Source organism: Notolabrus celidotus, chromosome 13, assembly GCF_009762535.1.
Source record: "Notolabrus celidotus isolate fNotCel1 chromosome 13, fNotCel1.pri, whole genome shotgun sequence".
In the NCBI taxonomy this organism is placed as follows: domain Eukaryota; kingdom Metazoa; phylum Chordata; class Actinopteri; order Labriformes; family Labridae; genus Notolabrus; species Notolabrus celidotus.
The window spans coordinates 1,113,808-1,131,077 of NC_048284.1; the positions used below are offsets into that span (position 1 = coordinate 1,113,808).

The 17,270-nt window shown below is 45.9% G+C and overlaps 1 protein-coding gene across 1 annotated transcript; it reads left to right on the top strand.

Annotated features, from left to right (window-relative positions):
• The first annotated feature begins 8,136 nt into the window (after positions 1-8,136).
• LOC117824422 (creatine kinase B-type) lies at positions 8,137-15,823 on the top strand. The gene is made up of 8 exons (XM_034699904.1): positions 8,137-8,236; positions 9,782-9,993; positions 10,820-10,974; positions 12,666-12,798; positions 13,837-14,008; positions 14,622-14,745; positions 14,845-15,034; positions 15,395-15,823. The coding sequence occupies exons 2-8, from the start codon at positions 9,801-9,803 to the stop codon at positions 15,571-15,573; spliced, it is 1,146 nt and encodes a 381-aa protein (XP_034555795.1). The 5' UTR covers positions 8,137-8,236; positions 9,782-9,800; the 3' UTR covers positions 15,574-15,823.
• The last annotated feature ends 1,447 nt before the right edge of the window (positions 15,824-17,270 follow it).

A 17,270-nucleotide genomic window follows, 5' to 3' on the forward strand; every position in this document is an offset into this window, starting at 1 on the left:
GTTACAGGATTCAACGAGTTCATATTCATGTTTGTTTCTAAACCTCGGCTGTCAGCTCCTTATTTCCCACAATGCACCTGGAGGCAGAGGCAGCCGTTACATAACAGAGAGTGTGAATGGCTCAGCCAATCAGGGGCTGTGATGTCACAGAGAACAGGAAGTGAAGATATTCCTGCTGCCCAGAGTTTTGTCTGTCAGGTGTTTCACGTCCCGTCCAGACGTACCTGCTGCAGACAGAGAGAGCTCTGTGCTCAGGTGAGAGTGTGTCACCTACTGCAGATGTTTGTGGATCCATGTGCAGACCTGGTCCACCTAACACACCAAGCACTGAACCTTTCATAGGTGAGAGCTAAGACATCTTTTAGGGCCTGAATCACAGTCAAGGACACCTGAGACATCCATAAGAACTCCTTGAACATTTTCGAGGACACGCAATCGTCTTTAAGGACAGCTAAGACATCTTTTAGGGCCTGGGACATCTTCAAAGACACCTCAGTTCTCTTAATGCACACCTGGGACACTTTCAAGGGCACCTGGAACATGTTCAAGGGAACCTGATACATCCTTAAGGACAACTGAAACATCTTCAAAGAAACCTGGACCAGTTTCAAAGGCACCTGGATCATCTTTAGGGACAGCTAAGACAATCTTTTGGACCTGGATCATATTCTAGGACACTCTGAACATCTTCAAGAGCACCTGAAACATCCTCAAGAGACCTGGAACATCCTCAAGGACACCTGAAACAGTCTCAAGGTCACCTGATACATCCTTAACGACACCTTGAATATCTTCAAGGCTACTTGAAACATCCACAAGAAAACCTGGAATACTTTAAGGGTTCCTTGAACATGTTTAAGGACAGCTAAGCTAAGACAATCTTTTGGGGCTGGATCATATTCAAGGGAACCAGGAACAACCTCAAGGACATCTGGAACACTTTCAAGGACACCTGGAACATATTTAAGGACGGCTAAGACATATTTAAAAGCCTGAAGTATATTTAAGGGAACCAGAAACAACCTCAAGGACACCAGTTATATCTTTAATAATACCTGAAACTCTTTCAAGGACACCTGGAACATATTTAAGGGTGGCTTAGACATATTCAAGGGAACCTGAAATATCTCCTAGGACATGAGAACACCTGGGACACTTTCAAGGGCACCAAAACCATATTTGAGGTTAGCTAAGACCTCTTTCAGGGCCTGGAGCATCCTCAAGGACACCTGGGCTCTTGAAGCCTTGGGGGACACCTGGATCTGGTGTGATCCTGCAGTAGGGATCAGAGTAGGAGACCTTGACTCTACCTCTAACCCTGGTTTGAACGGTTCATCTTCAGGAGACCATGAACCCAACAAACAGGAAGCTGAGGGTCAAAAGAGAACACAAACTCTTGTCTCCATTTCTATCTCTCTCTCCTAAGCTGTCTCTCATTCTCAATTTCTCTCTCTCTCTCTCTTCCTTTCTTTCTCTCCGCCCGATGAATGAAACAGTCATGGCGGCCGCCTACTGGTTGCCTGGTAACGAGTCCTGGGAGTGAGGTGGTGCTGCCAGGAGGCGGACCGCAGCCGGACGTCTGAATGAACAGGGAGTCAGTGAACGCAGCTTCATCTGCACAGACTGCTAACAGGCTTTATTCAAACACAATAAACTTTATTAACATTCAGAGGGGCGGACAGAGTGATGCAGTGATGTCATCATGGACACATTTATTCATGTAACATGTTTTCACCTGAGACGGCTCACCTGGACTCTGAGGGGTGCATTTATGTTCTGCTGCTTCTCTGTAAAATACAAGACAAAGAGGACAGACACATCAAGGCTCTCTCTCTCTGTGTGTGTGTGTGTGTGTGTGTGTGTGTGTGTGTGTGTGTGTGTGTGTGTGTGTGTGTGTGTGTGTGTGTGTGTGTGTGTGTTCCTCCTCCCTGTGAATCACTATCTGCTAAGTGTGTCCCTCCTCAGCAGTCGTACCCCACTCTGCGTTAACCTGCAGGGCGTCTGCAGGGCTCTGCAGGTTGCGTGATGTGTTCAGGTTCTGTTCTCCATGAGGCGTTCGCTGACCTGCTGCTGCTGCACGTGAACCACACCGCTCTGTTGACATCCTCGGCCAATAGGACGAGCGGGAGGCTGAGGAGGGCTGTGATTGGCTGCAGGCAGGAGTAGGGTGAGCTGACATCATCGCTGGCTGTCGGCTGAGAACCCTGTAAGTGTGGAGATACGGGTTCTCCCTGCAGGGATCACCGCCCCCCCTCCATCGTCCTTGTCATCTCGCTGCTCGGTCATGAATAAATGACAGAGGGGGGGTTGTGTGTGTGTGTGCTGACTGTGTGTGTGTGTGCTGACTGTGTGTGTGTGTGCAGACTCTGTGTGTGTGTGTGCTGACTGTGTGTGTGTGTGCTGACTCGGGCTGCAGCCTCTCGACATGCTGATGGAGGACGAAGGTGGGAGGAGCGGGTTGATGGGACAGGTGGGGGAGGGGTGATGGATCTGGTTTGTATTCAGCTCTCATCACCTGAAAGTCTGCGTCCACTCTGCTCCTGTCAACAACATACAACATACAACATACAACATACAATAAACAACAAACAACAACACACCAACACAACACATTACAACAAACATTAAACAACACATTACAACATACAACACATAATAAACAACATACATTAAACAACATACAACATACAACATATAATAAACAACAACACACCAACACAACACATTACAACAAACATTAAACAACATACAACATACAACATATAATAAACAACAACACACCAACACAACACATTACAACAAACATTAAACAACATACAACAAACAACACAACATATTACAACATATAATAAACAACAACACATTACAACAAACATTAAACAACATACAACATACAACAAACAACATATTACAACATATAATAAACAACAACATACAACATATAATAAACAACATACCAACAAAACAACACAACAAATTACAACATACAACATACAATAAACAAACAACAACACATTACAACATACATTAAACAACATACAACATATCACATACAACAGACAACATACAACATATAACAAACAACACATTACAACATACAATAAACAACACACCAACACAACACATTACAACAAACAATAAACAACAACACACCAACACAACACATTACAACATACAACAAACAACAACACACAACAACATACAACAACATACCAACAAAACAACATATTACAAATGGCAAACACAACACATTAAACATACAACAAACAACAACACTTTAGAACATACAACAACACATCATACAACACACCAACATCATACAACCAACAACATACAACGTACAACCTATAACAAACAACATCACAACACACGCCAACATACAACAAACAACAACACACAACATACAACAATGCACTAATAACATACAACATACAAGAAAAACAACAACACACAACAACGTAAAACAAAACAGCATACCAACACAACATACAACAACACAATGCAACATACAACAAACAACCACACCAACAACATACAAGAAAAACAACAACACACCAACACAACAACATACAACATATAACAAACAACAACACACCAACAACAACATATAACAACTCGCAACATAACAGCACACCGAGCTCCCGAGACATGGTAGCACATTTCTGCTGTAACATGGGGCTCTATGGGGACTGACTCACTTTAGGAGACAGCCTCTAGTGGACACTCCAGGAACTGCAGGTTTTGGCACCGGCGCGAATTGGGCGATGCAAATGACGCGATTCGCGCGAATGTTTCGCCTCCAAGCGGCAACCTCCGGTCTCAAACGATGAAGCCCATGCGGAAGTGTTATAAACTGCAATACATGGAGAATCCTCTTGAGGCTGGCTGCAGAAACACCGGAAACCACATAGACATGAATGGGAAAAAGACGATCTTTGCAGCATTAATAAACATGTTTACAGCCTGGTTCAAAAAACGGCTTGGCTCTATGAAGCTAATCTCTCTATCGGCACACACTGTACGGGGGTGAATTTATTTCTAACGTGACGGATCAGAAGATATTAAAGGTGACATATCACCCTTTTTTCATCAATATATATTGGTCTAAGAGGTCCCCAAAACATGTCTTTAAAGTTTATGCTCAAAAAAACACTTTGAAATCAGATTCTGGTCTGCCTGTAAAACCCTCTTTTTCAGCCCTGCTCAGAACAGTCTGTTTTCTCTCTGACCACGCCCCCCCATGAAGTGGGCGTGGCCTCGGCTCTCCAGCACGTTGATCTAATGTTTACATGTTGGCTGAATATACACGGCTGCTCAGAGATCACGTTACTTCAACCCTCTGAATCTGATCCAGAATCTGATCCTGACGGAGAGGCGCCTGCAGCAGGACCTTTCTGAACCATTGGTCACAGATTTAGTGTTTCTTGTTGTTTTATTTGTCAGCATGTCGACGTGTGTCTTGGTACACAGCTACCAACATGTAGCTATGTGGCTATGCTAACTAGCGCTAGCACTTTTCCATGACAAATAAAAATCATCCACTAGATCTTCAAATCTGCAGACGTGGGGAGTCAAAGCGACCTTTGTGTTTATTAAGACAGCCTACAACTAGCATGCCTCCCTCCTAAGCTCCTTGTTAGCACACATGTGTGCAGGGAATGAAAAACGGAGGAGGGGTTGAGTTGTATTTTATACAGTCTATGGGCTGAACAAGCTCCGAGCTCTGACTTCCTGTTACAGACCGGATGGCGTTGTTACGTAACAAAAACACTGAAAACTGAAACGGCTGGTTTCAGCACACATTTACAGAAAGGTGGAGAAATCAGAACAGGGGCAGAATGGAGTCTTTGACTTTTCAGGGGGTTTGTAGACAGGGACACAGATTTCAGGGAGAGAACCATTAAAAAGTCCATTTTGCATGATATGTCACCTTTAACATTATGAGTTTTTGCCCAGATAAGGACATGACTGACGTGACTCCCGGTCGGGAACACATAGCTGTTGGCTAGGAGGCTCACACTACGTCACACTCTGCCTGGTTGAGTTCTGGATTTCCAATATGGCTGCCGCCGTCAATCGTCTTCAAAACGGCGCTCAGGAACAGACGGGTGACGTCACGGATACTACGTCCATACTTTGTACAGTCGATGTTCGCATCTCACCACGTGGTGTGACGAATGGACCAGAGGAGATTCATTCATCTGGAATATTTGGGACACTTTGATTCTCTCTCTGTACGGCTTCCTCAAACTCTGTGACTCGACCTGTTTTTATGGGATCAGGAATAAACAGGAGCTCACTGTGAGGACAGAGAGGGAGGAGGATCATCTGCTGAGGTGTGAAAAACTCTGTCTGTCACTTGAATCCATATATGGGTTGTAGTAGGAAGTTAGCTCCACCGCCTTTAGCATAACCGGCTTCCCCATTCAATGTCCGTGAGCTCAACCTTGTTTGATAATTGAGTGAGTGAACAGTGAGTCTGGTGTGAACGCAACATTAAAGTCTTCAGTCTGAGAGTGTGGTTAGTGTTTTTCTGCAGTTTCAGTTTAAACATGTCACCCTGAAACAGTTTGAAGAAAAAACTGTCTTAAAGGAACATGTCATGCGTTTGTGGGCGTGTCAGAGATATGAACCAATCAGAAGAGAGCTGTGTTTAAACCCAGCTGCATTAAAGGCAGAGGGTCACAGCTGCTGTTTAATAAATGATATGAAACATTTAATGGAGGCTGAATGCAGCTCTTAACCAACACTTCAGTGTTTCACTACTCAGTCTGGAGGCGGGGCTAAAGGTCTGATGTGTGAGGTGACAGAGGAGCACTCAAACAGAGCAGCTGGGATTAACATGAACTGACTGAGTGTGATTCATGTGAAGGAGGAGGAAAACCTTCAACCCTCCATCAGTGTCCTCTCTGTATCTCACACTCACACACACACACACACACACACACACACACACACACACACACACACACACACACACACACACACTGCCTCCTGCAGGGGATGAATAATTTAAAGCTGCAGGAGAACCAGCCCCCGCCCTGGTTGCCTTCAGTCTAAAGTCTGTACAGTTTGTCCTGAAGGGGGCGCTACAGGAAGCATTAACAGTCAGAGGAGGGTTCATCCTCTGAGGAGCAGGAAGCATTAACAGGAAGTGATGCTATTTAGTACGGGTGTGGCCGCGCATGACATCATCATCAAGCTCTGCCTGCAACACAAAAACACTGCAGGTTTGTTTCTGTTGGTCTTATGAACATGTGATTGGACGGACACTGTGATAACTAACAGACCATGAACTCACCACAGACACTACAAGACAGACACTGAAATTACTGACAGACCATGAACTCATCACAGAGACTGTGATTACCAACTGACAGTGAACTCACCACAGACACTGTTATTGCTGACTGACCATGAACTAACCACAGAAACTGTGATTATAAACTGAGAGTAAATGCACCACAAATACTGTAATTACTGACAGTCAGTGAACTAACCACAGACACTGTTATTACTGACGGACCATGAACTCACCACAGACGCTGTTATTACTGACTGACCATGAACTCACCACAGACACTGTATTACTGACTGACCATGAACTCACCACAGACACTGTGATTACTGACTGACCATGAACTCACCACAGACGCTGTTATTACTGACTGACAGTGAACTAACCACAGATGCTGTTATTACTGACTGACAGTGAACTAACCACGGACACTGTTATTACTGACTGACACTGTTATTACTGACTGACAGTAAATGCACCACAAACACTGTTATTGCTGACTGACCATGAACTCACCACAGACACTGTGATTACTGACTGACCATGAACTCACCACAGACACTGTGAATACTGACAGACCATGAACTAACCACAGACACTGTGATTACTTTCAGACCATGAACTCACCACAGACAGACAGACACTGTTATTTCCGAGTGACAGTGAAATAAGAACAAACACTGTTATTGCTGACTGACCATGAACTAACCACAGAATCTGTTATGTCTGACAGTCAGTGAACTAACCACAGACACTGTGATAACTGACTGACAGTGAACTCACCACAGACACTGTTATTACAGACTGACAGTAAACTAACCACAAACACTGTTATTGCTGACTGACCATGAACTCACCACAGACACTGTGATTACTGACTGACCATGAACTCACCACAGACACTGTGATTACTGACTGACCATGAACTCACCACAGACACTGTGAATACTGACTGACAGTGAACTAACCAGACACTGTCATTACTGACTGACAGTGAACTAACCACAGACACTGTGATTACTTTCAGACCATGAACTAACCACAGACAGACAAACAGACAGACAGACAGACAGACACTGTTATCTCCGAGTGACAGTGAACTAACCACAAACACTGTCATTACTGACTGACCATGAACTAACCACAAACACTGTTATTACTGACTGACCATGAACTAACCACAGACACTGTTATGTCTGACTGACAGTGAACTAACCACAAACACTGTTATGTCTGACTGACAGTGAACTAACCACAGAAACTGTGATTACTGGCTGACCATGAACTAACCACAAACACTGTTATTACTGACCGACAGTGAACTAACCACAGACACTGTTATGTCTGACTGACAGTGAACTAACCACAGACACTGTGATTACTGGCTGACCATGAACTAACCACAAACACTGTTATTACTGACCGACAGTGAACTAACCACAAACACTGTTATTACTGACTGACAGTGAACTAACCACAAACACTGTTATGTCTGACTGACCATGAACTAACCACAAACACTGTTATGTCTGACTGACAGTGAACTAACCACAAACACTGTTATGTCTGACTGACAGTGAACTAACCACAAACACTGTTATGTCTGACTGACAGTGAACTAACCACAAACACTGTTATGTCTGACTGACAGTGAACTCACCACAGAAGTGTACATTGCTCAGGGGCACTGTGGCAGGGATTGAACCCTTCAGAGAAAGGGAGAGGAGAGAGGAGAGAGAGGGATGGAGGATGCTGGAGAGAGAGAGAGAGAGAGAGAGTCACGTGACGCTCCCGGCTCTCTGTCCAATGGAATGAATGGACTGTAAATAGGAGCCAATCAGGAGCAGGGGGCGGGTATAAAAAGCTGAGCGCCGCGTTAATCCGCAGCAGCAGCAGAGCGGACCCTTCAGACCACATCCCAGCTCAGTGAACGGACAGGTAGGTCCACCTCTAATCCAACCAATCACAGCGTCCTGATCACATCATCGATACTCAGGTTACCAGTGGGTCCTGCAGAGAGACGCAGGGATCAGACCCAGGGGGGGTCTGAGTGTGTGTGCGGGTCAGAGGAACAAAGGAGCAGACTGCAGGCTCTCTGTCATGTTTACTGTTTGTTTATTTGTTTGTTTGTTTGGTTGTGTATCTGTGGAGATGCAGAGGAGCTGCAGAGAGCCTGTCTGTCCCTCCCTCTGTCCCTCCCTCTGTCTGCCTGTCTGTCTCTGCATCCCAACGACCTTCAGTCCGTCCTGTCTGCAGGTGTTGCGCAGTCAGCAGCGGACTGACGCAGATCTGCGCCTCCTCTCGTGAGCCTTGTTTGGTGTGCACCTTTATTAAAACAGAGCGTGCTCCATGTGAAGGAGGTCTGGAGGGTTGAATGAGCAGGTCCGAACAAAGGGGGCCTTAAATAAATCCACCTTAAATCCAGTCAGGCGTAAAGGAGCGCTAATCTGCATTAGGAGGACAGGGCGCGCTCACGCAGCTCTGCGCGCGCTGCTCCTCCTCTCCTCTGATCTGATGATTGATAATTGATTATTGATAATTGGTAATTGATTGATCTGTTAGTTTCTGTCTCAGTTTAGCCTCCTTTTTATCACCGTGTAAATGTGGAGCCAAACCGCGCATGCTCACAGCCATTTCTTCATAAGTGTGTAATATTTGATGACAGAGCAGGGGATCCGGTACCAGAACATAAACCCTGACTCTCACCGGGGTCTGAAGGAGCCGGACCCGGTTCTGATGGAGTCCTGAAGGTGACCGGGACGTCGCGGTGCAGGTCTGCGCTCTCAGGGTTAATCCCGGCCTGCTGCTGCGTCACCGCGGCCTCCCGCAGATCCTAATCAGCCTGAGTCCTGCTGATCCCTCAGGACCAGAGCCGAGCCGAGCCGAGCCCAGCAGGGTCACTGACCGAGACCTCTGCAGGGGGGGCTGCTCAGACCACATCCTGCGTCTAATCGATGGATCGATTGATGGATCGATGGATTGATTGATGGATGATGTTTGCTGCAGATGAAGAGATTTAGTTTGTTTTTTCAGATTGATTAAAGAAGTTTTCAGATCACGTGATGTTGATGGACCTCTTTATAATAAATTATAATATTTAATGTATTTAAATCCTGTGACAGAGTGAGCACCTCCACCTCTCCTGCTTTTAATACATCCTATATTCAGATTATTTAAATCTGAGGGTCAGACCTTTTAATGATTCAATCAGTCAGACTTTTTATTTCATCTTTATCAAACTGGATCTTTTTTATGGGCCTGTATTATAATTTAAATTAACTCCAGATCTCATAATAAGGATAACATTTCTGTATTTCAAACTGAGATGATTTAAAACTGATGATTTCAGAGTTTGTCCTCTGACTGAGACGCTTCAGTGAAGATCTGCTGCGTCTCTCCTGGATTATAAAATCCTGCGTCAGCTCTCCATCGCTTCAGAAACCTCATCCGAATAATCGATCTGGTCCACGCTTCTGTCCGCAGGTCAAACCCAAACGTCATCATGCCTTTCGGAAACACCCACAACAAGCTGAAGATGAACTACTCCTCCGAGCAGGAGTACCCCGACCTCAGCCAGCACAACAACCACATGGCCAAGGTGCTCACACCTGACATGTACTCCAACCTGAGGGACAAGGAGACGCCCAGCGGGTTCACCTTGGATGATGTCATCCAGACCGGCATAGACAACCCAGGTAAGAAAACCCTGACAAGTGAGACCTTTTAATGACCAGGTTCAGGCAGGAGACCACACTCTAGTCTAGGTGAGAAACCTCAGGCCAGGTAACAGTGTTGGGAAGGTTTGGCCTGAAGTGACCCGGTTTAACCTCAGAGCCAGGTGACGAACCTCCAAACCAGGCAACACCCCCCAACAGATGACCCCTTTTAGAAGCAGGTTTAACAATCAGGACAGGTTTCACTGCTAGATCCCAGGTGACAAACCCAAACCGGGTACCAGACAACATGCAGGACAGGTCTAACCTTTCATAGCCGTGTTTGACCTTCAGAGCCAGCTGACAGGCCCCAAACCAGGTAACCATACCCCCTGCTAAGACTGGTAACCCCTCATATAAACCCCATTTAACTTTACAACCCCGCCCCTAGTCTAAGTAAGCATGTTCACCCCACTATCTAACCCCTCTCGAGGTCCAGGTGAGTCCGGGCGTTGTTGTTCACCTTCACTTAGATAGGATCTATTCTGGAGTTCAGCTGCTGCTTGATATAAACTCCTTAATTGGATTGCCTCGTTAGATCAGGTTAATTTTGCTCGTTAATTCCTGCAGAGGGACGTGACGTGTCTCGTCTGATCCTCTGATCCTTCCCATCAAATCCAGCTTGATGGATTTAGCAGCATTTATACAAAATCCTCTGTCACACGATGCCCCACCAAAATCTGCTCACAACACACAAAACCGAAGACCAGAACACCAGAGAGGCAGGATGTGTCCACAACACTCGGTCTTGTTCTGGTCCCCTTCAAAGTCAGACTCACAGGGTACCGGTTTCGTTGTGTCCCCGCAGGTCACCCTTTCATCATGACCGTGGGCTGCGTCGCCGGAGACGAGGAGACATACGAGGTGTTCAAAGAGCTGCTGGACCCCGTGATCGAAGACCGCCACGGAGGATACAAACCATCAGACAAACACAAGACCGACCTGAACCCCGAAAACCTGCAGGTAAACAACCGAATACTGACCCCGGGTCCTTTAAAACCTGCAATAACCAGACCCTGATCCTGCAAACATGCAGGCTCACAACAACAACTTGACCCCAACCCAAAAACCAGAATGCTGACCATCATCAACTTGACCCCAACCCATTAAATCTCTGGGTAAACCAACACCCCCCTGACCCTAACCCCCAAATCCTGTAGGTAAACCGACAACAACCTGTCCCCAACCTTAAGACCCTGCATGTAAACCTTTGACAACCAGACCCCAACCCTTAAAACCAGAATGCTGACCATCATCAACTTGACCCCAACCCATTAAATCTCTGGGTAAAACCAACACCCCCCTGACCCTAACCCCCAAATCCTGTAGGTAAACCAACAACAACCTGTCCCCAACCTTAAGAACCTGCATGTAAACCTTTGACAACCAGACCCCAACCCTTAAAACCTGAATGCTGACCATCATCAACCAGACCCCAACCCTTAAAACCTGAAAGCTGACCATCATCAACCAGACCCCAACCCTTAAAACCTGAAAGCTGACCATCATCAACCAGACCCCAACCCTTAAACCCTGAATGCTGACTATTATCAACTTGACCCCAACCCTTAAAACCTGCAGGTAAACCAACAACAACCTGTCCCCAACCTTAAGAACCTCCATGTAAACCTTCAACAACAAGACCCCAACCTCAAAAACCTTTGACAACCAGACCCCAACCGTTAAAACCTGAATGCTGACCACCATCAACTTGACCCCAGCCCTTAAAACCTGCAGTTAAACCTTCAACAACCAGACCCCAAAACAAAATCTTGCTGGTAATCCAACACCAACCTGACCCCAACCTTAAAAACCTGCAGTTAAACCCACCCAAACCTGACCTAAACCCCTAAAACCTGCAACATCAACCAGACCCCAACCTTAAAAACCTGCATGTAAACCAACACTAACCCATCCAGAACCCTATAACCTGCACATAGATCAAAAACCACCTCCCCCTGACCCCTAATTCTGCAGGTAGACCAACAACAATCTGACCCCTACCTTAAAAACCTGCTGGTAATCCAACACCAACCTGACCTAAACCCCTAAAACCTGCAACATCAACCAGACCCCCAACCTTAAAAACCTGCAGGCTAACCATCTGCACCCTGACACCAACCCAAAAACCTGCACATAGACCAAAAACCACCTCCCCCTGACCCCCTATCTCTGCAGGTAAACCAACACCAACCTGACCCTGGTGCTTAAAACCTGCAGGCAAACACACATGTCGACTCTGACCTCTAAAACCTGCGTTTTTGCCATCACTAGCGAGGTGTTGATCTGGATTATCATGAATCCCTCTCTCACCATCCCTCTACGAGTCGTGTGTGTGACCTTCAGGGAGCAGCCATTTTGTCTCATAAGCTCTGGGACTTGTCCCTTTCTGGCTTCCGTAGCTGGACTGACTCTTGTTGTGTGTTTGGTTTGTGTCCTGCTGTGACACAACCTGGTGCCAGGTCTCTTTTTCAGTCCTTCTTTGGGGAGTTAAAAAAGAAACCCGGTCCACGTAAAACTCATTTAAGCCTTTAAAACCAGAGCCTTTAGTTTCAGTCAATGAAACCTGCTGTGTTCTTTCTTCTGGTTCTGGTCTCATAGGGGCCAGGTCTGGTAGTCTGGTTCTGATATCAGTGTTCTGTGCTGGGTTTCAGGGTGGAGACGATCTGGATCCAAACTACGTTCTGAGCTCCAGGGTCAGGACCGGGCGGAGCGTTCGTGGCTTCTGCCTGCCACCCCACTGCAGCCGTGGAGAGCGCCGCGCCATCGAGAACCTCTCACTTGAAAGTATGACATCACTTCCTGTCCTTACTGTATGTTATAATGCGGATACATTAATATATGATGACAGGATGATGTATTAATAATAAGGTGTGAAGTTGAGCTGCTTCACTTTATTAAAGCTCCCTGTGTAAACACTGATGGTGCGTTCAGGGACCCTCGGCTGATGGAGGTGTTTCTCCTCCTGCTGACTCACTGAGGCAGAGGAGAGCCGGTCTTCATCTGTCTGCTTTTCCTTCGACTGCGGCTTTATTTAGACATTCTCCCAGCATGCCTCAGTGAGCGTGTCAGTGAACGCAGCACTCTCTTATGTAACTGTGGGCTGTGTGTCGTCCTGCTGAGACTCTTAATGAGGCTCAAACTAAAACCTCTTTCATATTCAAATCAGACCGCAGAGAGTCCAAGTGAACCGGACTGAACCGGACCAGCAGACTGGACTCTCTGGCTCCCCCTGCTGGCTGACAGCGGCAGCACAGACAGACATTTTGATGACAAAAAGAAAAAAACTGCGTGTGCAGCAGCCCCTCTCAAACTGAATAATTCATGCCCTCCTTTAAATAGAGACCTGGCTTCTTTAAGGAGGAGGTAGTGTGGTTTTTTTCATGTTTTATAAATAAAAACTCAGATTAAATGTTGGATTTTATGACCAAAGATTCAGATTGTGAGGTAAACATGAGTTGGAGTAATCAGAGGATGAGATATCATCGACAGGGTTCCTTATCACTGTGGATTTTTGTGATTTAGGATCCAAATCATACTTCCACAAGTCAGAATCTATCATTTTAAATTGAGAAACACTGAATACTAACTCAAAGGTGATGACTTTAAGGCATGGCAACAGTGGAGGAGGCTTCAAGTGTCTTAAAGAGACAGTAGCAAGCCTGAGATAGGTAAAGAATAACTTGAGCTTCTAATAATTTAAAGCTGCCTGAGTTTGAATCTGAGTGTTCGAGCCCTGAGTTCAGTCTCTCAGGCAGCAGGTACCTGACAGTCCTCACATTGGGTTAATTATCCCCCACCCCTCACTGTGTGACCCCCCCTCAGGTCTGGACAGCCTGGACGGTGACCTGAAGGGGAAGTACTACGCTCTGAAGAACATGACGGAGGAGGAGCAGCAGCAGCTGATCGATGACCACTTCCTGTTTGACAAGCCCGTCTCCCCGCTCCTGTTGGCGTCCGGCATGGCCCGTGACTGGCCCGACGGTCGTGGAATCTGGTGAGTGCCGCGACCTCTGACCTCTGTGATGATGTCACACAGTGTGAGAGTTAAAAAATGAAGTCAGGGGCGCTGGTGGCCTAGCGGTCTAAGCGCCCCCCACGTATAGAGGCTTTAGTCCTCATCGCAGAGGTCGCCGGTTCGACTCCTGGCTGGTCTACCATCTACTGCATGTCTTCCCCGCCTCTCTACTCCCCACATTTCCTGTCTCTCTTCAGCTGTCCTGTCAAAATAAAGGCAAAAAGGCCAATGTAGATGTTTGTAATTCCTGCAGTACCCTGAGTGTCCACTAGAGGCTATGTCCTAAAGTGAGTCCAGCTCCATAGAGCCCCATGTTAAAGCGTCTGACTTTACAGCAGCCTTAAACATGTTCACAGCCTCGTACAAACACAGTTTTAGTCTCTACGGCTCGTTCCTCCACTCGACCGTGCCGGGATGAATTTTTAAACATGAGGATTAAAGTTAAACATGTTTAGGGGCGGGGCCTCTTTGACTGACTGGGCTACATAACGGCTTTTTAGAACCCAATAGATGACGACGCTGAGGTTTTCACAGGATATGATGATGCTGACTTCCTGTTTCTCTGAGATTAACTCCTCCCCCTCACCTGCAGGCACAACGACAACAAGACCTTCCTGGTCTGGGTGAACGAGGAGGACCACCTGCGTGTCATCAGCATGCAGAAAGGAGGGGACATGAAGGAGGTGTTCAACCGCTTCTGCACCGGCCTCACCAAGGTGACACCTGCACTTCCTGTTTCACGGTGACATTGCAGGCCTTCCCACCTGTCTCTTTTTCTAACACCTCTCCCTCTCTCCCTCTCTCTCTCTCTGCAGATCGAGAGCCTTTTCAAGGACCGGGGTCACGAGTTCATGTGGAACGAACACCTGGGCTACGTGCTCACCTGCCCGTCCAACCTGGGGACCGGACTCAGAGCCGGAGTCCACGTCAAGCTGCCCAACGTCAGCAAGCACGACAAGTTCGGAGAGATCCTGAAGAGGCTGAGACTGCAGAAGAGAGGCACAGGTAAACACAGAGACAGAGAGGGGGGTCCACATACACGGGTCTTTGAGTGAGCCGGCTCGATGAAGTCTGAAGCTCCAGGTAGAGATATCAGGGTCCAGGGATGAAAATAATGATGCTAGTTCGTTAGACGCAGAGAGATGATCTGCTCAAACCTAAAGGGTTAACTTATCTGCAGCAAACAGGAAGGAATGAGCAGAGGGAGGCAAAGGGGGGCGGACTTTGTGCATGACTAAGTGGAATTGAAGTAGTCTAAATGCAGAGACAGGATCCTGAGATGTGCACGTCTTCACCGTCAGGCATTGATTGATGAAATGACGACACTTCATATCTGATACCTCTTCCTTTGTGTGTGCGTGTCAGGTGGCGTGGACACGGCGGCGGTAGGCGGCGTCTTCGACATCTCGAACGCGGACCGTCTGGGCTTCTCAGAGGTGGATCTGGTGCAGATGGTGGTGGACGGAGTCAACCTGCTGGTGGAGATGGAGAAACGTCTGGAGGGCGGAGAGAGCATCGACGACCTGATGCCCGAGCAGAAGTGAACGCAGCGGCCGTAACCCGACACCTCCTCCGCCTCCTCGCCTCCTCACTCCCCCCACCCCCCAAAAGCCCCGCCTACACCGCCCTCCAAACTCCCCCCTCACTGTATTAATGAGCCGTCCTGAAGCTGCGGGACGTTTAGAGCCGCTCAGTTAGACTGCAGTCTTCCAACATGTGAAGAGTTTTCTATTTCCTGTTGGACTCATCTAACACCTGAAATACCTAATAAAGTCTGTGTGGCCCCCATACACACCTGCTGCTCACCTGTCCTCATTCTGCACACACACACACACACACACACACACACACATGGGAACATGCTGACATATCTCAGAAACTTTAAAGAGAATCTGAAGTTAAATGAAAGACGAGTTCAGTCTCTCTAAACATAAACATGAGGTAATAAATAAAGCAGGTGTATCTGATGACATCATTCTTCTGTACCTGTCTGTCAAAGCTGTGATAACATGTTAGATAATAAAGATCTTAGACTCACAGTGAGGTGTGCAACTGGGACTCTTCATTCACCATCAAATAAAGACTTCAGTCTGTGTGGAAAATAAAACATCTTTACCTTTTTAAATATTAAATGTTAATTATTAGGGGAGCTGGTTTTAAATCTGCTGCTGTACACAGATCAGGCTGCAGTTCCTCTGTTAGTCCACTAGAGGGAGCTGAGCGCTTTACTTTTATTACCTTTAAATCAATTCAAGAAGCCAAACCGACTGAGCTGCAGAACCTGGATCACCTGGACCACCTGGATCACCTGGGTCACCTGGATCACCTGGACCACCTGGATCCCCTGGATCACCTGGATCACCTGGATCCCCTGGATCACCTGGATCACCTGGACCACCTGGGTCACCTGGATCCCCTGGTTATCTTGTCTCCTGAGTAATATCCACCTGAACACTCAGTCCGTTTATTTTCCACTAAAAGCTCAAACACACACACACCACATGTTTCCACGAACTAACACACACACACGGACCTCCAGCAGCATCATGCGATCCAAAAACAGTCTTTACCTTCCGGGTGGAACACCTGACCAGACGAAGGTTCCTACCTGATATAGAAATGACGCTCCTTCATAATGTGCTCCCACAGAGAGATTAGAAAACTTTTTCATTCTGTTTCTGTCATAAAAACATAAAGAAAATGTCTCAATAAATCAGAATGTTAAATATAAATCTTACTTTTTTAAATCTAAATGATAAATATAGATGTTAATGTTAAATTTTGATGTTAAACGTTTGATCAAAAAAGTTAAATGCAAATCGAAATGTTAAATAAAAATCTGATTGTTGAATGCCAAACCTAAATTTTTGATTTTAAAATAACGTGTGTAAAATGTTAATAGTGAGTGTTAAATTTAAATTTTAAATGTTAAATCTAAATCTAAAATCGATGTCTCAGATGTTAGAACCACATTTTAAATGTTAGATTTAAATGTAAAATGTTATATCTGAATGTTAATTGTTTAATGTAAACATAAATAATAAATCATAATATTAAAAATAATATAAGAGTTAAACGTTAAATCTAAACGTAACAGGTTGAATTCTTAAAGTTTTATATTCATTTTAAACTGTAATTCTAATAGTTTCATTTTAAATGTAAAATTAATTGTATGAAAAATGTTAATTTTTAGTCTTAAAATGTAATCTTAAATGTTGGATTTTAATTTTAAATCTAAATC